Consider the following 22,500-nt stretch of genomic DNA (forward strand, 5'->3'; position numbering starts at 1 on the left):
CCTCTCCATCTTCTCCCGCGCTCCACTGGACTCCATCCACACCAGCGGCCGGTGCTCGTTGGGAACGCCTTTCCGTACAAACCGCTTCACTGTGTCAACAACACACACAGAACCACCGTCAGAACACACACACACAGAACCACAGTCAAAACACACACACACACACACACACACAGAACCACCGTCAGAACACACACACATACACACAGAACCACCGTCAGAACACACACCCACAGAACCATCGTCAGAACACACACCCACAGAACCACCGTCAGAACACACACTTTCAGAACCACCGTCAAAACACACATACAGAGAACCATCATCATAACACACACACACAGAACCACCGTCAGAACACACACTTTCAGAACCACCGTCAAAACACACACACACACACAGAACCACCGTCAGAACACACACCCACACAGAACCACCATCAGAACACACACACACAGAACCACAGTCAGAACACACACACACACACACACACACACACAGAACCACCGTCAGAACACACACACACACACAGAACCACCATCAGAACACACACACACAGAACCACAGTCAGAACACACACACACACACACACACACACACACACAGAACCACCGTCAGAACACACACACACACACAGAACCACCGTCAGAACACACGCCCACAGAACCACCGTCAGAACACACACACACACAGAACCACTGTCAGAACACACGCCCACAGAACCACCGTCAGAACACACACACACACACAGAACCATCGTCAGAACACACGCCCACAGAACCACCGTTAGAACACACACACACACACACACACAAACAAACACAGAACCACCGTCAGAACACACGCCCACAGAACCACCGTCAGAACACACACACACACACACACACACACACACACACAGAACCATCGTCAGAACACACGCCCACAGAACCACCGTCAGAACACACACACACACACACACACAGAACCACCGTCAGAACACACGCCCACAGAACCACCGTCAGAACACACACACACACAGAACCACTGTCAGAACACACGCCCACAGAACCACCGTCAGAACACACACACACACACACACACAGAACCATCGTCAGAACACACGCCCACAGAACCACCGTCAGAACACACACACACACACACACACACACACACACACACACACAGAACCACCGTCAGAACACACGCCCACAGAACCACCGTCAGAACACACGCCCACAGAACCACCGTCAGAACACACACACACACACACACACACACACACACACACACACACAGAACCATCGTCAGAACACACGCCCACAGAACCACCGTCAGAACACACACACACACACACACACACACACACACACACACAGAACCACCGTCAGAACACACGCCCACAGAACCACCGTCAGAACACACGTCCACAGAACCACCGTCAGAACACACACACACACACACAGAACCACCGTCAGAACACACACTCACAGAACCACCGTCAGAACACACACTCACAGAACCACCGTCAGAACACACACTCACAGAACCACCGTCAGAACACACACTCACAGAACCACCGTCAAAACAGACACTCACAGAACCATCGTCATAACACACACCCACAGAACCACCGTCAGAACACACACTTTCAGAACCACCGTCACAATACACACACACAGAACCACCGTCAGAACACACACTTTCAGAACAACCGTCAGAACACACACCCACAGAACCACCGTCAGAACACACACACACACACACACACAGAACCACCGTCAGAACACACGCCCACAGAACCACCGTCAGAACACACGTCCACAGAACCACCGTCAGAACACACACACACACACAGAACCACCGTCAGAACACACACTCACAGAACCACCGTCAGAACACACACTCACAGAACCACCGTCAGAACACACACTCACAGAACCACCGTCAGAACACACACTCACAGAACCACCGTCAAAACAGACACTCACAGAACCATCGTCATAACACACACCCACAGAACCACCGTCAGAACACACACTTTCAGAACCACCGTCACAATACACACACACAGAACCACCGTCAGAACACACACTTTCAGAACAACCGTCAGAACACACACCCACAGAACCATCGTCAGAACACACACCCACAGAACCATCGTCAGAACACACAGAACCACCGTCAGAACACACACCCACAGAACACACACACACAGAACCACCCACAGAACACACACACACAGAACCACCGTCAGAAAACACACCCACAGAACCATCGTCAGAACACACACACCCACAGAACCACCGTCAGAACACACACCCACAGAACCACCGTCAGAACACACACCCACAGAACCACCGTCAGAACACACACTTTCAGAACCATCGTCAAAACACACACACACAGATCCACCGTCAGAACACACTTTCAGAACCACCGTCAAAACACACACACACAGATCCACCGTCAGAACACACACTTTCAGAACCACCGTTAAAACACACACACACACAGAACCACCGTCAGAACAAACACCCACAGAACCACCTTCAGAACACACACTTTCAGAAGCACCGTCAAAACACACACACACAGATCCACCGTCAGAACACACACTTTCAGAACCACCGTCAGAACACACACTTTCAGAACCACCGTCAGAACACACACCCACAGAACCACCGTCAGAACACACACTTTCAGAACCACCGTCAAAACACACACCCACAGAACCACCTTCAGAACACATACTTTCAGAACCACCGTCAGAACACACACTTTCAGAACCACCGTCAAAACACACACACACAGATCCACCGTCAGAACACACACTTTCAGAACCACTGTCAGAACACACACACACAGAACCACCGTCAGAACACACACTTTCAGAACAACCGTCAGAACACACACCCACAGAACCACCGTCAGAACACACACACACACACACACACAGAACCACCGTCAGAACACACGCCCACAGAACCACCGTCAGAACACACGTCCACAGAACCACCGTCAGAACACACACACACACACAGAACCACCGTCAGAACACACACTCACAGAACCACCGTCAGAACACACACTCACAGAACCACCGTCAGAACACACACTCACAGAACCACCGTCAGAACACACACTCACAGAACCACCGTCAAAACAGACACTCACAGAACCATCGTCATAACACACACCCACAGAACCACCGTCAGAACACACACTTTCAGAACCACCGTCACAATACACACACACAGAACCACCATCAGAACACACACTTTCAGAACAACCGTCAGAACACACACCCACAGAACCATCGTCAGAACACACACCCACAGAACCATCGTCAGAACACACAGAACCACCGTCAGAACACACACCCACAGAACACACACACACAGAACCACCCACAGAACACACACACACAGAACCACCGTCAGAAAACACACCCACAGAACCATCGTCAGAACACACACACCCACAGAACCACCGTCAGAACACACACCCACAGAACCACCGTCAGAACACACACCCACAGAACCACCGTCAGAACACACACTTTCAGAACCATCGTCAAAACACACACACACAGATCCACCGTCAGAACACACTTTCAGAACCACCGTCAAAACACACACACACAGATCCACCGTCAGAACACACACTTTCAAAACCACCGTTAAAACACACACACACACAGAACCACCGTCAGAACAAACACCCACAGAACCACCTTCAGAACACACACCCACAGAACCACCGTGAGAACACACACCCACAGAACCATCGTCAGAACACACAGAACCACCGTCAGAACACACACCCACAGAACACACACACACAGAACCACCCACAGAACACACACACACAGAACCACCGTCAGAAAACACACCCACAGAACCATCGTCAGAACACACACACCCACAGAACCACCGTCAGAACACACACCCACAGAACCACCGTCAGAACACACACCCACAGAACCACCGTCAGAACACACACTTTCAGAACCATCGTCAAAACACACACACACAGATCCACCGTCAGAACACACTTTCAGAACCACCGTCAAAACACACACACACAGATCCACCGTCAGAACACACACTTTCAGAACCACCGTTAAAACACACACACACACAGAACCACCGTCAGAACAAACACCCACAGAACCACCTTCAGAACACACACCCACAGAACCACCGTGAGAACACACACTTTCAGAACCACCGTCAGAACACACACCCACAGAACCAACCTTCAGAACACACACTTTCAGAACCACCGTCAGAACACACACCCACAGAACCACCGTCAGAACACATACTTTCAGAAGCACCGTCAAAACACACACACACACAGATCCACCGTCAGAACACACACCCACAGAACCACCGTCAGAACACCCTTACGGAACGAAAATATATATCTATATGAATTATTAATATATTAAATGGTTTAAAAGTATATTTGAAAATATACAGAATAATATATTGTGTTAATATATTAAAATATACATAAGGAATTGCCACTTTTCAGACACTTCCAGAACGTCCGTCAGAACACACACTTCCCATGTGCTTCTCATCTCTACTGTCAGAACACACACTTCCCTTCTCAGCAGAGGATAAAGGGATCGTTCATTCTGCGACATTTCAAATCTGTGACTTTATTTCTTCTCATGAAAGAGGATATTTTGAGAAACGTCTGTTTTTCGTGAAAGTCAGTGTTCAGAATATCAGCTTTTGTGTTCAACAGGAGAAATAAAGTCATACATTCATGGTCTTTGTTGGGTGAACTGTCCCTTTAAATGGAGAAAAGCACATGATCTCGTTTAGATCGTACAGTGTTACTTTAGTATCATGAGATATTATTATAGTTTGTTTAAATATTTAGAATGTTTTGATGTTATAGTTTTAATAATTTAATTCACACGCACACTCACTCTCACTCAAACACATCCAAACACACACACACACACACACACACACACACACACACACACAAACACACTCACACACACACTCACACTCTCTCTCTCACACACACACACAAACACACTCACACTCACTCTCTCTCTCTCACACACACACACACACACACACAGTTGTAGTTAACTATAGTGTTGATGGTGATGAAGCGTATACGGGGATGATGTCACACACACACCCTTCAGGTTCCGGTCCACGCGCCGCTTCCCCTGCAGGAGTTTGGACCACTTGATGGATCTTCTGGTGAGAACGGCCAGATACTCGGACATCAGCTCCTCGTACGACTCGTAGTCAAAGTCATCGGAGCGCTCGAAGCCGTACGGATCCACACTGCAACACAGGCCGACACGGGATCTCATGACTCAGGTGTGTGTGCAGGTGAGGAGATTACGTGACGCGTGACGCACTACCGAGGGTTAACTGGGTAAACCGAGTCAAGGGTGGAAACTGAAACACAAACAAGCTTCACAATCTCAGACAAACATATCTAACAAAGATCTGCGTGACATTAGGAAACTCCTGGGAAAACTGACACCTGTGTGTGTGTGTGTGTGTGTGTGTGTGTGTGTGTGTGTGTGTTTGCGTGTGTGTGAATTTCACATTTAATTTAATCTGTTTCTTGCTGTTTCTTTGTAATTGTTTGTAAAATTTATTAGCAATGTGAAAATTACGGAAAGCCAAAAATTATGCTTTGGTAAATCTTAATAATGGCATATAAAGTCAAATTACCAAAAGCATGATTTTGTTCTTATTGGGACGGAAATGGCCTTTCATAGAAAATAATTTGCTATTTTATTTTAGTTTGTCACTGCAGTATGCAGTGTAATATAGTGTAGTATAGTGTGCAGTATGCAGTGTAGTATAGTGTACAGTATGCAGTGTAGTATAGTGTAGTATAGTGTGCAGTATGCAGTGTAGTATAGTGTGCAGTATGCATTGTAGTATAGTGTAGTATAGTGTGCAGTATGCAGTGTAGTATAGTTTAGTATAGTGTAGTATAGTGTGCAGAATGCAGTGTAGTATAGTTTAGTATAGTGTAGTATAGTGTGCAGTATGCAGTGTAGTATAGTGTGCAGTATGCAGTGTAGTATAGTGTGCAGTATGCAGTGTAGTATAGTGTGCAGTATGCAGTGTAGTATAGTGTGCAGTGTAGTATAGTCTGCAGTATGCAGTGTAGTATAGTGTGCAGTATGCAGTGTAGTATAGTGTGCAGTATGCAGTGTAGTATAGTGTGCAGTATGCAGTGTAGTATAGTGTGCAGTATGCAGTGTAGTATAGTGTAGTGCTGTGTAGTGTGCAGTATGCAGTGTTGTGTAGAGTGCATTATATAGTATAGTGTAGTGTGTAGTACAGTATATTATTAGTGTAGTGTAGTGTGTAGTACAGTATATTATTAGTGTAGTGTAGTGTGCAATATGCAGTGTTGTGTAGTGTGCAGTATGCAGTGTAGTGTGCATTATATAGTATAGTATATAGTGTAGTGTGCAGTATAGTAAGGAGTGTAGTGTAGTGTGTAGTACAGTATAAAATTAGTGTAGTGTGCAATAAGCAGTGTTGTGTAGTGTGCAGTATGCAGTGTAGTGAGCATTATATGGTATAGTATATAGTGTAGTGTGCGGTATAGTAAGGAGTGTAGTGTAGTGTAGTGTAGTACAGTATATTATTAGTGTAGTGTAGTGTGCAATGTGCAGTGTAGTGTTTAGTATAGTAAGCAGTGTAGTGTAGTGTAGTGTAGTGTGTAGTTTAGTGTAGTGCAGTATAGTATAGACCTTATGCGCCAGAGAAACGAGGGCGCCGCCATCTTTAGAATATTGTCTTTTAACTTCCGCTTTTGCGGTCGCTCTGTATATTTCTATGGCACTGCTGGCCAGGAGTAATTAGCTTATGAAGTGGACTTACTTAATGTAAAGTTAACGAAAGTTATCATGAGGACTGTGATGTTTAAAGCAGATGACTTAACTAATGTCAGTCGACCGGGAAGATTTTAAAACGAGCCGTTCATTCATAAATACGCAAGATCGCTGTGAAGATACAGACCGGAAGTCAAAAGACAACGAGCGCAGCGCTGAAAAGGAGTGGGGCTACATAAGGTCTATAGTGTAGCAGTTTAGTGTGCAGTGTAGTATAGTGTAGTGTGTAGTGTGCATTATGCAGTATAGTATAGTGTGCAGTGTAGTGTGCAGTGTAGTGTGCAATATGGTGTAGTGTGCAGTATAGTATAGTGTGTTGTATGCAGTATAGTCTTGTATAGTATAGTGTGCAGTATAGTGTAGTTTGTAATGTAGTATAGTGTGCAGTATAGTGTAGTGTAGTATAGTGTGCAATAAGGTGTAGTATAGTGTGTAGTATAGTATAGTGTGTAGTATAGTATAGTGTGCAGTATAGTGTAGTGTGCTGTATAGTGTAGTGTATAGTATAGTGTGTAGTGTCTTGTAGTGTAGTACAGTAGTATAGTATAGAGAAGTTTGCAGTATAGTGTAGTGTACAGTGTAGTATAGTATAGTGTAGTGTGCAGTACCTGGCCGCTCTCTCTCTGGCGCTGCTCGGCACGTTAATGCGCAGCTGCGGCTGATTGGAGCTCCGCGTCCCGTTGCGCGTCTCCATGATCAGTGGTCAGTGATCCCAGACTCGGAGCTCCGGGACTCCATTCACAGCAGATCCGCGGCGCTCATGGACACGGCTGATCCCCTTCGCTCCAGACGCGACGCAAATGACTCTCTCCCGCGCGTCACGCAAGCCAAACTTTCCCCACGCCACAGTAATGGCCCCTGTCTTCTCCCGCGGGACAGAGAGCCGCGGATCAGGTCAACCTGTCGCGCGCGCCGGTAATAACAGCCGCACTGAGCAACAACACTCCAACTTTATCAAAGCACTCTTGTAGTTGGTGTTTTAAACGCGCGTTTGGTCGCCGGGCGCGCGCATCATCCACGCCGAACACTTTGCCAAGCAACACGATTAATTTCTCCAGGGAGCTCAAGTGCGCACGTCAATCAAACCGAGGGGCGGGACTATGCGCTCAAAGACCACGCCTCTCGCCACGCAATCTCTCTCCCCAGTGCACAGGGGGCGGGGCTTTGTGCTTAACGGTCACGCCTCTTCGTCACGAAATGTTTTTTTTAGGAACATTTAGAGGAGCGACTAAAACAAAGACTCTTGTGTGAGTTTGTCTGTAATCAGCAGCTCCCGCGTGAGAAAACAGGTGACTGCAAGTTTACTGACAAAAAAAAGACCTTGGATGTATTACTTCAATCAGTTTTTAATCTTTTAGAACCCAAAATATGATCATCATTGCCAGCTATCCTTTATAAACACTGAAAAATGAATATTATAAATCTAAAATTAATTTATATTAGGTTATATTCTTATATTTTTTCTATTCACTATAGTAATGTACAGTTAAATGTATTATTTATTTATATTATTCAAAATTATTTATATAATTATACATTATGTATACATTAATCTAATATATTAATAACTAATCATGTTTATACATTTTATTTATTTATTTTAATGTAATTTATGTACCTATTTAGTAATCTTATTATTTATTATTATTTTAAACATTTTTTTACCGGTTTTGGACACACTTTAATCACACTGACATTGAAATAAACAAGGTTTTTGAAAAATATCATGTATTAAATAACAAAAAAAGGAAAAGACAAGTGTCTTGATTATTGGCCTCAGACTTGTGGTCCTGTGTATATTACAGTACCACGGTATTACAGTCTATCATGGTCCCACTACAGTTAACGTAAGTCTGCTGGTCATCATAAAGGTTCAGTATAAATAAGAGACTGTATTTTCCTGCTGGTTTGATCAGGTTGATTGTGTCTGTGCTGTTTCTGTCCTGGTAAATCCCGCTGATCCGGGTCCAGTTGTGGCCGGTGAACTGAGTGGATTAACCACAGACATTTGATTATTCCAGGAACACAGACGCCCTGTTTCCGAAGGCTTGTTTTCTTTGAACTGACGGATGATTTACTGTGTTTTGAGATGTAAATCTGCTGTTATTAAAGTGCCTGTCTATTCTGGTCAGTGTTAACCGGCTGAAACGAGTTGTACATTCAGCATATGCAGCATCTTAAACTAGTGGCGAACTAATCCTGATCAGATTAACTGGAACACATGCTGTGATCTGACAGATGAGATGAACAGCGGATATAAAGCAGTGTTGGTCACGTGACTCTCCTGTGGTGTGACGCACCTTTATTGTGATCAGGGTGTGTCTGTGTTTATAGAGTTTGTTTAACCCGTTTCACACACATGAAACACTCATATAAGAAGCAGACGTTGATCATGACTGAATGTGTTCTTGATGGTTTCTATAGATTAGTGGCCTGTTAGTTCACTTTACTATTTACTAATCCAAACTCCTTTTTAGTTTTTATTTCGTTTTCCTACGACACATAAACTGCATCAGTGAACAGGAGGAATCTGAGGAACAGAAGATCTCTAACGTGAACTGAAAAACCCCAGAACTCGTGCAGACCGGAGTGTGTTTCTGTGGCGTCAGGGTTTTGCATTGTTTAAAATAAACACAAGTGGATTTGCATGAGCCCACAGACGCTGTTTAGTGTATGAAATATATTGTTTGATGTGTAGACATAAACTAGAGTTGCTAGTTTCTAATATGAGATCATGATTCTCCCACGATTCTTCTGAACGAACAACTAAACAAAATAACCTAATTTACTAGAGGTTCTGACAAAATGTTAATTGCTACAGTCTAAAATGTTTAATTTATCTAAATTACTTAAACAAAAAGTAAAAAAAAATCATGAATGATTCAATGACTCACATATAAATCACTTGCTTCATTACTGGATGAATCAGCGTTTTTGAACAAATCTCTTGAATGATTCAATGACAAATACATTTTTTAAATCTCTTCGGAATGTTTATTTGATCTGAATAAATATTTAAAAAAGGTTGAATGAATGATTCAATGACTCACTCATAAATACTTGCTTCATTACTGGATGAATCAGCGTTTTTGTACAAATCTCTTGAATGATTCAATGACAAATACATTTTTAACAGCTACTTGTCGCCACCTACTGGTGTAACAATGTAATCGATATAACAGTCATGTAAGCGTCATGTTACTTTCAAAAGGTGATTCACTCTATTTTGATTGCTACCGTAGACATCAGTGTTTATTTCCAAACTATTATCTTTTATCCCAGTACTTCAGTGATAATAAGAGTATTCTGATGAACGATAAAAACATTTACAGCCAATCAGAATCCATCCTGCTCTAAAGAGCTCGAGCTTTTAAAGCGACAGACGATAAATACACAGAGCGATATTGTGCGTTAGTGTAGACTCTAATATAGGGGCTGTTTACACGACATTGTTTTCAACTAAAAACGTAAAACTTTTTATGCGTTTTGGTCGTTCGTTTACACGACAACAGCGTTTTGAGTACCTGAAAACGCAAACTTTTGAAAACGAGATTCAAAGTGCAAGTTTTTGAAAACTGCGTATTACGTGTTCAGTCTATAGTGTTTCATCGCCATCTACTGGTCTGGCAGCAGAATACTGCGTTTTTAATAATTTTCTCGGATCTGTTTTGGGGATCGTTTTGATAATGGTTTCATCTGTACGCGAAAAACTCAAAGGAAAATCTTCTCCGTTTTAAGCATATCATTGTTGTTTAAACGTATGTACCCATAGTTATCGTTCTGGGTGTGAACGTGCCTTAATCCCAGCTAACAAAAATATGTTCTTAGAAGTTTTTGCAAATGTTCCCATTAAGTTATGAAAACGTTATTTGTGAATGTTCTCTTATCATTTAAAATATCCAGTTTTGAAAACGTTATATACAGTGGGGAGAACAAGTATTTGATACACTGCCTATTTTGCAGGTTTTCCCACATACAAAGCATGTAGAAGTCTGTAATTTGTATCATAAGTACTCTTCAACTGTGAGAGACGGAATCTAAAACAAAAATCCAGAAAATCACATTGTATGATTTTTAAATAATTAATTTGCATTTTATTGCATGACATAAGTATTTGATCACCTACCAACCAGTAAGAATTCCGGCTCTCACAGACCTGTTAGTTTTTCTTTAAGAAGCCCTCCTGTTCTCCACTCATTACCTGTATTAACTGCACCTGTTTGAACTCGTTACCTGTATAAAAGACACCTGTCCACACACTCAATCAAACAGACTCCAACCTCTCCACAATGGCCGAGACCAGAGAGCTGTGTAAGGACATCAGGGATAAAACTGTAGATGTGCACAAGGCTGGAATGGGCTACAGGACAATAGGCAAGCAGCTTGGTGAGAAGGCAACAACTGTTGGCGCAATTATTAGAAAATGGAAGAAGTTCAAGATGATGGTCAATCTCCCTCGGGCTGGGGCACCATGCAAGATCTCACCTCGTGGGGCATCAATGATCATAAGGAAGGTGAGGGATCAGCCCAGAACCTACACGGCAGGACCTGGTCAATGACCTGAAGAGAGCTGGGACCACATTCTCAAAGAAAACCATTAGTAACACACTACGCCGTCATGGATTAAACTCCTGCAGCGCACGCAAGTTCCCCCTGCTCAAGCCAGTGCATGTCCAGGCCCGCCTGAAGTTTGCCAGTGACCATCTGATGATCCAGAGGAGGAATGGGAGAAGGTCATGTGGTCTGATGAGACAAAAATAGAGCTTTTTGGTCTAAACTCCACTCACCGTGTTTGGAGGAAGAAGAAGGATGAGTACAACCCCAAGAACACCATCCCAACCATGAAGCATGGAGGTGGAAACATCATTCTTTGGGGATGCTCTTCTGCAAAGGGGACAGGACGACTGCACCGTATTGAGGGGAGGATGGATGGGGCCATGTATCGCGAGATCTTGGCCAACAACCTCCTTCCCTCAGTAAGAGCACTGAAGATGGGTTGTGGCTGGGTCTTCCAGCATGACAACGACCCGAAACACACAGCCAGGGCAACTAAGGAGTGGCTCCGTACGAAGCATCTCAAGGTCCTGGAGTGGCCTAGCCAGTCTCCAGACCTGAACCCAATAGAAAATCTTTGGAGGGAGCTGAAAGTCCGTATTGCCCAGCGACAGCCCCGAAACCTGAAGGATCTGGAGAAGGTCTGTATGGAGGAGTGGGCCAGAATCCCTGCAGTGTGTGCAAACCTGGTCAAGAACTACAGGAAATGTATGATCTCTGTAATTGCAAACAAAGGTTTCTATACCAAGTATTAAGTTCTGCTTTTCTGATGTATCAAATACTTATGTCATGAAATAAAATGCAAATTAATTACTTAAAAAACATACAATGTGAATTTCTGGATTTTTGTTTTAGATTCCGTCACTCACAGTTGAAGAGTACCTATGAATGAATGAATGATAAAAATGACAGACTTCTACATGCTTTGTAAGTGGGAAAACCTGCAAAATCGGCAGTGTATCAAATACTTGTTCTCCCCACTGTAAAACGTTAAGGGAATGTTAATTTCATCTATTTCATCATCATTCAACATTATGGGAATGTTACTTTTGAATGTTCTCTGAACGTAGTAGTAGCATTTAAAAAACGTTAGACGAACATCCAACAAAATTTTCAGAAAAACGTTCCATGAACGATGAATGTTTTTGTGCTAACATTTTGAGGACGTTTGAGAATGTTTGTTCATAGCTTTGAGTGAACCTTGCCAGAACATTTTGACTTATATAACATAGAAAGTTTATATTTTTGGTATAATAAACATCAAATGCATGTAAGAGTCTTCAGAAGTTGAAGGTGTCGGTGAAGCGGATGGTTTTCGGGATGTAGGAGCGTCTCACAGAAGGGTCGCAGTAGTTGATGCTCCTGTACTTCGCTATTTCTCCCGTCAGAGGATGACATGCAATCTCGTCATTCATTCTTTCTGAACGCTCTTCTGAAGGCTCTTCTGAACGCTCTTCTGAATGCTCTCCTGAACGCTCTCCTGAACGCTCTTCTGAACGCTCTTCTGAACGCTCTCCTGAACTCTGTCCTGAAGGCTCTTCTGAACGCTCTTCTGAACGCTCTTCTGAACGCTCTTCTGAACGCTCTCCTGAACTCTCTCCTGAAGGCTCTTCTGAACGCTCTTCTGAACGCTCTTCTGAACGCTCTTCTGAAAGTTCTTCTGAAGGATCTACTGAACGCTCTTCTGAACGCTCTTCTGATCTCTCTTCTGAACGCTCTTCTGAATGCTCTCCTGAACGCTCTCCTGAACCCTCTTCTGAACGCTCTTCTGAACGCTCTCCTGAACTCTCTCCTGAAGGCTCTTCTGAACGCTCTTCTGAACGCTCTTCTGAACGCTCTTCTGAACGCTCTTCTGAAAGTTCTTCTGAAGGATCTACTGAACGCTCTTCTGAACGCTCTTCTGATCTCTCTTCTGAACGCTCTCCTGAACGCTCTTCTGAACGCTCTTCTGAGCGCTTTTCTGAACGCTCTTCTGAACGCCCTTCTGAACGCTCTCCTGAACGCTCTTCTGAAAGCTCTTCTGAAAGCTCTTCTGAAAGCTCTTCTGAACGCTCTTCTGAACGCTCTTCTGAAAGCTCTTCTGAACGCTCTCCTGAACTCTCTCCTGAAGGCTCTTCTGAACGCTCTTCTGAACGCTCTTCTGAACGCTCTTCTGAACGCTCTTCTGAAAGTTCTTCTGAAGGATCTACTGAACGCTCTCCTGAACGCTCTTCTGAACGCTCTTCTGAACGCTCTCCTGAACTCTCTCCTGAAGGCTCTTCTGAACGCTCTTCTGAACGCTCTTCTGAACGCTCTTCTGAACGCTCTTCTGAAAGTTCTTCTGAAGGATCTACTGAACGCTCTCCTGAACGCTCTTCTGAACGCTCTCCTGAACGCTCTCCTGAACGCTCTTCTGAACGCTCTTCTGAGCGCTTTTCTGAACGCTCTTCTGAACGCCCTTCTGAACGCTCTCCTGAACGCTCTTCTGAAAGCTCTTCTGAAAGTTCTTCTGAAGGATCTACTGAACGCTCTCCTGAACCCTCTTCTGAACGCTCTTCTGAACGCTCTCCTGAACTCTCTCCTGAAGGCTCTTCTGAACGCTCTTCTGAACGCTCTTCTGAACGCTCTTCTGAACGCTCTTCTGAAAGTTCTTCTGAAGGATCTACTGAACGCTCTCCTGAACGCTCTTCTGAACGCTCTTCTGAACGCTCTCCTGAACGCTCTTCTGAACGCTCTTCTGAGCGCTTTTCTGAACGCTCTTCTGAACGCCCTTCTGAACGCTCTCCTGAACGCTCTTCTGAAAGCTCTTCTGAAAGCTCTTCTGAAAGCTCTTCTGAACGCTCTTCTGAACGCTCTTCTGAAAGCTCTTCTGAACGCTCTTCTGAAAGCTCTTCTGAACGCTCTTCTGAAAGCTCTTCTGAACGCTCTCCTGAACGCTCTTCTGAACGCTCTTCTGAACGCTCTTCTGAGCGCTTTTCTGAACGCTCTTCTGAACGCCCTTCTGAACGCTCTCCTGAACGCTCTTCTGAAAGCTCTTCTGAAAGCTCTTCTGAAAGCTCTTCTGAACGCTCTTCTGAACACTCTTCTGAACGCTCTTCTGAACACTCTTCTGAACGCTCTCCTGAAGGCTCTCCTGAACGCTCTCCTGAACGCTCTCCTGAACGCTCTTCTGAACACTCTTCTGAAGGCTCTTTTGAACGCTTTTCTGAATGCTCTTCTGATCTCTCTTTTGAACGCTTTTCTGAACGCTCTTCTGATCTCTCTTCTGAACGCTCTTCTGAAGGCTCTTCTGAACGCTCTTCTGATCTCTCTTCTGAACGCTCTTCTGAACGCTCTCCTGAACGCTCTCCTGAACGCTCTTCTGAAGGCTCTTTTGAACGCTTTTCTGAATGCTCTTCTGATCTCTCTTTTGAACGCTTTTCTGAACGCTCTTCTGATCTCTCTTCTGAACGCTCTTCTGAACGCTCTTCTGAACGCTCTTCTGATTTCTCTTCTGAACGCTGTTCTGAACGCTCTCCTGAACGCTCTTCTGAACGCTCTTCTGAACGCTCTTCTGAACGCTCTCCTGAACGCTCTCCTGAACGCTCTTCTGAAGGCTCTTCTGAACGCTTTTCTGAACGCTCTTCTGATCTCTCTTCTGAACGCTCTTCTGAACGCTCTTCTGAACGCCCTTCTGAATGCTCTCCTGAACGTTCTTCTGAAAGCTCTTCTGAAAGCTCTTCTGAACGCTCTTCTGAAGGCTCTTCTGAACACTCTTCTGAAGGCTCTTCTGAACGCTCTCCTGAAAGTTCTTCTGAACGCTCTCCTGAAAGTTCTTCTGAACGCTCTTCTGAAGGCTCTTCTGAACGCTCTTCTGAAGGCTCTTCTGAACGCTCTCCTGAAGGCTCTACTGAACGCTCTTCTGATGAACGTTCCTGGTTGTGTTCTGAGGTTGTGACTTGCGGCAGATCTTCTCTCGGCTCCTGTAGGATCTGTGTGCGCGATTCTAAAGTCTCTCCCAGAGGTTTCGTTGAGTAAGTCCGAACCTCAGGATTCAGGAGCCAACCCTCACTCATCTCTGGGCTGAAGGCCTCACTCAGGTCCTGTGCTCCTGTTTGACGTCTGTGTTGCTTCAGTACATCAGGCACATGATTTGATTTGCTGTTGCGTTTCCTAATCTTGTGTGTTGAATGGTTTAGAGTCTCCAACGCTTTGATGATGCTGCCTAACGTGCTTGTGTTTGGCGTGTGTGTTCGTTTCTTCACGTCCTTCTTCTCCGCCACTGCTGCAAATCTGTCCAGCACCTCCTGAACCCGGGAGGCTTTTCTCTTCATCCCAGGTCTTGAATTAGCTCTCATCCCGTTTACATCTGTAATGTGATGTTCTCTGTTCTTCAGAGATCCCACTTCTCGTCTGCGAGAGACCACCGGCAGACCAGCGCAGGAGCTGGAAGGAGGAGAGACGAGGAGCGGCTCGCGCTGGAGGAGAAGCTGGATGTTCCCGGGTCTGGAAAAGCAAAAGATCCTCCAGGATCGTCCTGATCTCCGGAAGCGTCGAACGATCCAGGATCAGCCGCTTCAGAATTCGCCGGTCCAGCGCCGAGACGACGGAGGATGAGCAGCCGTCTCTCTGAGATCTGTGGAGTAAAAGTGTGTTTCTGTGGAGCCACATATTTTAGTAATCATCATCAGGTGCCAATCAAAAGCTGAAACACCCGTTCTGAACATTAGACTACCATGAAGACGGTACTTTAAATACGTGTAGCAACTCAATTTTTGTGATATCAACTTCAAATTTTGGAACATAACTTGGTTAGACGGCACACAGCTTAGATTTTCTAGAGGTTTTAAAGGCCAAATTACTTCGTGAAATATATATTTTTATAAAATAAAAATGTTTAGTTCAGTGCATTTGCTTTACATAAAAAGTCTAAATTACAAGATACTAAGATACTAAGTCATTATGAGATAAAAAGGCAAAATAATAAGATAATATGGCATAATTATGGCATAAAAGTAGAAAGTAGAGAAAAAAGTAGAGAAGTTGTGAGATAAAAAAAGTCATAATAATATATGACTATGTAAGATAAAAAGTTAATTACATAACGTGAAAATAATGAGCTTAAAAAGTAAAAATTATGGGATACAAAAAGTCCAAATATGAGAAAGTCATAATTAGGACAAAAAAAAATGTATGTAACAACAATTGTGACTTTTTACTGTCAATATTAATGTCAGATAAAAAGTCATAATTATGAAAAAAGCCAAAATAATAGCATTCTAAGTTATAATTACATCAAAATGAGATAAAATATCAATGACATAAATCAAAATTATTATTATAGAGTCATTATGAAATAAAAAAAGAGTAATAGAGTAATAATTATATTAAAAAGATGCTGCAAATTTTTTTTAATTATGACAAAAAAATGTTGATGTGATTAATCCAGGCCAAATTATTTTGTAAAATGTATATTTTGTATAAAATAAAAATGTTCAGTTCAGTGTGTGTGCTTTACAGAACACTGAAACTTCTACAACTTTCTACACTTTAATTTTTTTAAGTGCTTTCACACATAATCTGCTGAGTTTCTTCTTTAAAAAGAGATCATTCAAGAAGCACAACCATTTAGGTTCAGATGAAAGAGGGGTGAAAGTTAACAGGTTAATACATGTGACATCATCAGCTAAAGGAAAGAGTTGTTGATGAAGCCAATTAGTCTTTAATTAAGATTCTAGGGAAACAGTTTTATGTTCAGTGAGTCAGTGAAGAGCTCATAAATAAGGCTTCAGATGAATCTTTAATCTCTGAGTGAATGAACTGAGAGCAGTGTCAGTCACTGAACTAGCCCCGCCCACCACCACTCTGACCACACCCATTCTCCCATACACTCCTTTTAACTGGTATGCTAATAAACAAGAGAAAACATTTTTATTAGATTTAATGATGTTTAAACAGCCAGCCGATCATAGTCAATAAAGGATGGTAATAGTCACAGGGAAGAGTTTGGCGCCACCTTCTGTCACTCGAGTCACTCAGATCTGTAAGATTGTATAAGCTTTAATTAGTTCACATTGGTTAACTTAGTCACTAACAATGGAAAATACTTCTTAAGCATTTATCTAATTAGCTTCAGCATTTACTAATACATTAATAAAATCAAAAGTCTGAAAATATTATTTAGTGGACCTCAGCGAAAATGAACAAACTATCACTGCATAAACTCACAGATTATTAAAACATGTTACAGATCTCAATCCTTTTTAAATGTTCACGTGTGACCGCTTGCAGAAAGATAACTTTTATTACTTTTGTATATTTTCCAACCACTACACGTTTAATATAATCATTTTGCTGAAGTCCATAAAGCGCATGAACGTGTGTTAAACTCTGTTAATAAGGAGGTGATGGACAGTCTCAGTCCAGGTCTTTACTTCTCTACCGACGCCGCTCGGTATAATCGTCCTCCCAAATCTTCCAGTTTGTCCCTTTTGTCCAGATCCTGATAGAGTCCGACTGGAACCGGACTGATCCCGTAGAGCAACCCGAACAGAGTTCCAGCGATCAGGCCCGTCGCACTGCCCTCACCTGCAAGATCACGGTCAGTGAACCTCTACACCTTCTGATCTGAGGGATTCTGGGTAAATGACTGGCGGTCTGTATAGACAGATGTCAATTCTGGCTATTACATTCATTTAAGCCTCTGGTGCTCTTCGGTACGAAACTTGGTAAAGGTTTTGGCACTTGCTATGTGAACAGAAAAAAAATCATGGACATAATTCGAACAGGTTAAATAGTCCTGAAAACAATATAGACGAATTTCCTCTAGTGGAAGTGTTTGGTACTGCAGCCGAACAACATCTCAATGAAAGATAATTTTTTGAGATATCAAGCTTAAATTTCAAACACAACTTGTTTAGATTTATTGTTTTGATTTTCTTACAGTTTTAGAGTATTTTTTTTTATTAAATATGTATTTCATATAAAAATTGAAAATAGTCATTTTTCATAATAATAAACATAAAATTCTGTAACTTTTTTTAAATGTACTTTTTTAAACTTTTTTCACTTCAGCAATAATCTGCCAAGTGTCGTGTTTGAAAAGACATCAAACTCCAGTCTGTCGCTCTAAAGTGTTCAAGATTTACCACAGTTTAAGTTGGAAATTAAATTTTCAAGGCTGTGCTCAAAAAGTGAATAAATGGATTATAAATACAGCATAAACATAATTTAGTGCCATAAAATCCCCTAAAAATGCAAAATATTAAATAAAAAACATTATCAAACTAAAATATAGTACATTAATTTCATTCAAATAAAGTAAAATTTTTGATCGACACGCGAAGAGCACCAGAGGGTTAAGAGCGGATCTAGAATTCTTTGAAGTGGAGCGCGGTCTGCATGCGACGGTGTGTGTGAGAAGCGTTCCTGACCTCCGTGGAACATGGCCCGTTTGCACAGCTCTTCCCAGCTGGAGCCGGCGCCGAGCAGAGCGTCGTACGCGATCATGGGAGCGTCGTGACCCCTGCGACCCGGACAGCCTTCAGAACTCCAGCGCTTGTACATCTGAACACACACACACACACACACATATATCAGTACTAGAACATCTGAGCACACATCAGCACAAAAGTCAAAATTATGAGAAGAAAAGTCAAAAATTTAAATATGAGATAAAAAAGTCACTATGACAAAGTTGAAATGCTGACAAAATGTTTGAGATGAAAATTCTAAATTATGAGCTAAAAAGTAATATAAGTCAAAATTATGACATAAAAAGTGACAATTATGAGATACTAAGTCATGAGATAAAGTCACATTATGAGTTAAAAAGTTATAAATATGACAAAAAGTCGTAACCATTCTGTAAAAAGTTGAAATTATGACAAAAATATAATTTGGCAAAAATGCTTTTTTTTACAACAATTATGACTTTTTATTGTATGTCAATGTTAATGTCAGATACAAAGTTATAATTATGACAAAAACATTTTAAGTCATAATTAAAAATTATGAAATAAAAAGTCAACGACAAGTTAAAATTATAAGATACTAAGCCATTATGAGCTTAAGATAGCTTGAAATTATGACAAAAAAATCATGGTTTTATGAAAAAAAAATTTTTTCATATCACAATTTAGATCTGTCTTATGTCAGTGTTATTGTGATTAATCCAGAGTACTGTGGTGTGTCTGTATTTGACCTTGTCTGTCTCTTCAGTCGTATCCAATTATGACTTTTTAATTGTCTCAATGTTAATATCAGATACAAAATAATAATTATTGCCTAAAAGTAGAAATTATTAGACACTAAGTCATTGTTTAAAAAAAAAGTAAAAATTTAAAATGATAGAGTAATAATTGTCAAAATGATGCTGTGAAAAGTTGAAATTATCATAGTTTAATATCATAATCATAATTCTGATTTTTCTTATTGTGATTATTCCAGATGTGTGTGTGTTTGACCTTGTCCGTCTCTTCAGGGTCATATCGCTCAGGAATCGTGGCTTTCCTCTCTCCATCTTCTATTCCTCTCTCCTCCAGATAAAACTGCCATTTGGCCTCGAAGTAAAACCACTTCTCCTGGTATTCTGGACAGCAGAAGGAAACGCTCATCAAGACCAGGGTTGTGTGGAACGCATTACAAGTAACTTGAGTTATGTAATCAGATTACTTTTTCAAGTAACTAGTAAAGTAACGCATTACTTTTTCAAATAAGTAACACTAGTTACTTTGTTTTCACATTTATTGACTGACAGCTCCTGTCCTCATGTTGAGAGAAATAAAGTGAGGAGGTATGTGTGTGTGTGTGTGTGTGTGTGTGTGTGTGTGTGTGTGTGTGTGTGTGAACATGATGCTTATTGTCGTTCTAGACTAAACGTGAACATTTACTCGTCTCACTTGCACGAAAACATTCAGTATTTCTCAAAATTAATAAAAACAGTTAAATGCAATCTCAGAATTTTACTCAAAACTTTTATGATTATATATTATAAAGTATAATTACATAAAGTAACTTTCCCCAACACTGGTCAAAACTTTTCCGTGTTGTTCTTGCGCGTCTCACCTGCCATGTGTCGGATGGTCTTCCTGCAGTATTCCTCGGCTTTGGGAATGAGGGTCAAGAGGTCGCGACCCCAGCTCTGCAGAGGTTTGCCCTGGACAGCGAATGAAGCGAAGAGAGCGGTGCAGAGAGAACCCAGGAACCCTGCGCACAGAACACACACACACACACACACACACACATCAGTGATGGATGCTGGTCCTCATGAGGTCATGCAGAGGTCATGCTCACCTATAGGGTGATTGTGGGTCATCCGGCCCGTCTCTATGCTCACTTCCACCAGACTGTCCAGTCGCTCCGGCTGCCAGTAGCGCATCCCAACACACATGGCTTTAGTCGCCGCTCCGTGACCAGATCCTGCAGGAACAACAGCATTACAGATTTACCCAGAACCACAACAGATCTTATTCCTGCACTTCTGCACGACATGCATCTCATCACTTTTTTTTTAAAGGTGAAAAAAGTCCTGGGGTCTTGGAATCAATTTTTTAAAGAACTTTTTTCACCTTTAAAAAAAAATTGATTCCAAGACCCCAGGACTTTTTTCGCACTTGAACCAAGAATACACACACAAAACATTCGAAAAAGGATTCGAGGAGTTTTGTGGTGGTAAAAAGCAATAAATCCTTCATTCACGGGTCAATTTGACCCCTTTAGGAATGAATGGAATGTGAGGAATGCTTCAGTGCACAAAGGAAAACCTAAAAATGCTCAAAATTCAAACTAAAAATGCTCAAACTTTGCCAAAAAATTATTGTATAATGTCTACATGTGTATCTGAATGCACACTGAAGAGAAACTGGCTTTAGGACCCAGAGGAACAGCTCATTTACTCCAAATAGAGATATAAGCCCATCTAGAGTCATCAAATATCATCTTATATTATTTATTTTCCACAAGAGGTCAAAGACACACAATATAAGATATTTAGAGCTGAATTAAAAGTTACGCATGAAGTTGTCATAACAATTTATCTTGAATTTAGGTTATCTTGAATTTAAGTTAAAAGAATGTGAGGAATGTGCTTAAATTACTATTTATTATTTATTGATCAAATCTAGTCATTAAAAGGAAAAAAAAATCTCCCAAAAAATTGCATAAATAGAAAATAGAAATAGAATAGAAAAAAATTTAACCAAAATTAAATTAAATAAGTTTTCTGGACCAAAAAAAGAAAAAAAGTATAATTTTAGGGCTTCGGGTCATAAGTTCCAGAGCGCGAGGGAAGGATCAAGGTTTGTGTTAGTGTGTGATGTGTGTGTGTGATGTGTGATGTGTGTGATGTGTTTGTGTGTGGGTGTGATGATGTGTTAGTGTGTTTGTGTGTGTGTGTGTGTGTGTGTGTGTGTGTGTGTGTGTGATGTGTTAGTGTGTGTGTGTGATGTGTGTGTGTGTGTGTGTGTGTGTGTGTGTGTGTGTGTGTGTGTGTGTGTGTGTGTGTGTGTGTGTGTGTGTGTGTGTGTGTGTGTGTGTGTGTGTGTGAGTGATGTGTTTGTGTGTGATGTGTTTGTGTGTGTGTGTGTGTGTGTGTGTGTGTGATGTGTGTGTGTGTGTGTGTGTGTGTGTGTGTGTGTGAGATGTGTTAGTGTGTGTGTGTGTGTGTGTGTGTGTGTGTGTGATGTGTTAGTGTGTGTGTGTGTGTGTGTGTGTGTGTGTGTGTGTGATGTGTGTGTGTGTGTGTGTGTGTGCGTGTGTGTGTGTGTGTGTGTGTGTGTGTGTGTGTGTGTGTGTGTGTGTGTGTGTGTGTGTGTGTGTGTGTGTGTGTGTGTGTGTGTGATGTGTGTGTGATGTGTTTGTGTGTGGGTGTGATGTGTTTGTGTGTGGGTGTGATGTCTTAGTGTGTGTGTGTGTGTGTGTGTGTGTGTGTGTGTGTGTGTGTGTGTGTGTGTGTGTGTGTGTGTGTGTGTGTGTGTGTGTGTGTGTGTGTGTGTGTGATGTGTGTGTGTGTGTGTGATGTGTTAGTGTGTGTGTGTGTGTGTGTGTGTGTGTGTGTGTGATGTGTGTGTGTGTGTGTGTGTGTGTGTGTGTGTGTGTGTGTGTGT

At 42.2% G+C, this 22,500-nt stretch overlaps 2 protein-coding genes across 2 annotated transcripts in view; both read right to left on the reverse strand.

Annotated features, from left to right (window-relative positions):
* The window catches only part of grtp1a (growth hormone regulated TBC protein 1a), a 14,482-nt gene extending 6,512 nt beyond the window's left edge, over positions 1 to 7,970 (reverse strand). The window contains exons 1-3 of the mRNA XM_081361037.1: positions 7,492 to 7,970; positions 5,152 to 5,303; positions 1 to 89 (exon numbers count right to left, since the gene is read on the reverse strand). The exon at positions 1 to 89 is cut by the window's left edge and continues 70 nt beyond it. Of these exons, the coding sequence (XP_081217163.1) occupies positions 1 to 89; positions 5,152 to 5,303; positions 7,492 to 7,577 (327 nt within the window). The 5' untranslated portion in view covers positions 7,578 to 7,970. The remainder of the gene's footprint in view (positions 90 to 5,151; positions 5,304 to 7,491) is intronic.
* An 8,961-nt stretch (positions 7,971 to 16,931) lies between these two features.
* The window catches only part of adprhl1 (ADP-ribosylhydrolase like 1), a 10,705-nt gene continuing 5,136 nt past the window's right edge, over positions 16,932 to 22,500 (reverse strand). Inside the window, exons 3-8 of the mRNA XM_081361815.1 lie at positions 20,690 to 20,815; positions 20,462 to 20,602; positions 19,861 to 19,985; positions 18,829 to 18,961; positions 17,830 to 17,983; positions 16,932 to 17,436 (exon numbers count right to left, since the gene is read on the reverse strand). Of these exons, the coding sequence (XP_081217941.1) occupies positions 17,427 to 17,436; positions 17,830 to 17,983; positions 18,829 to 18,961; positions 19,861 to 19,985; positions 20,462 to 20,602; positions 20,690 to 20,815 (689 nt within the window). The 3' untranslated portion in view covers positions 16,932 to 17,426. The remainder of the gene's footprint in view (positions 17,437 to 17,829; positions 17,984 to 18,828; positions 18,962 to 19,860; positions 19,986 to 20,461; positions 20,603 to 20,689; positions 20,816 to 22,500) is intronic.

The sequence above is a fragment of the Scardinius erythrophthalmus genome (assembly GCF_964197995.2).
Source record: "Scardinius erythrophthalmus genome assembly, chromosome: 3".
NCBI lineage: Eukaryota > Metazoa > Chordata > Actinopteri > Cypriniformes > Leuciscidae > Scardinius > Scardinius erythrophthalmus.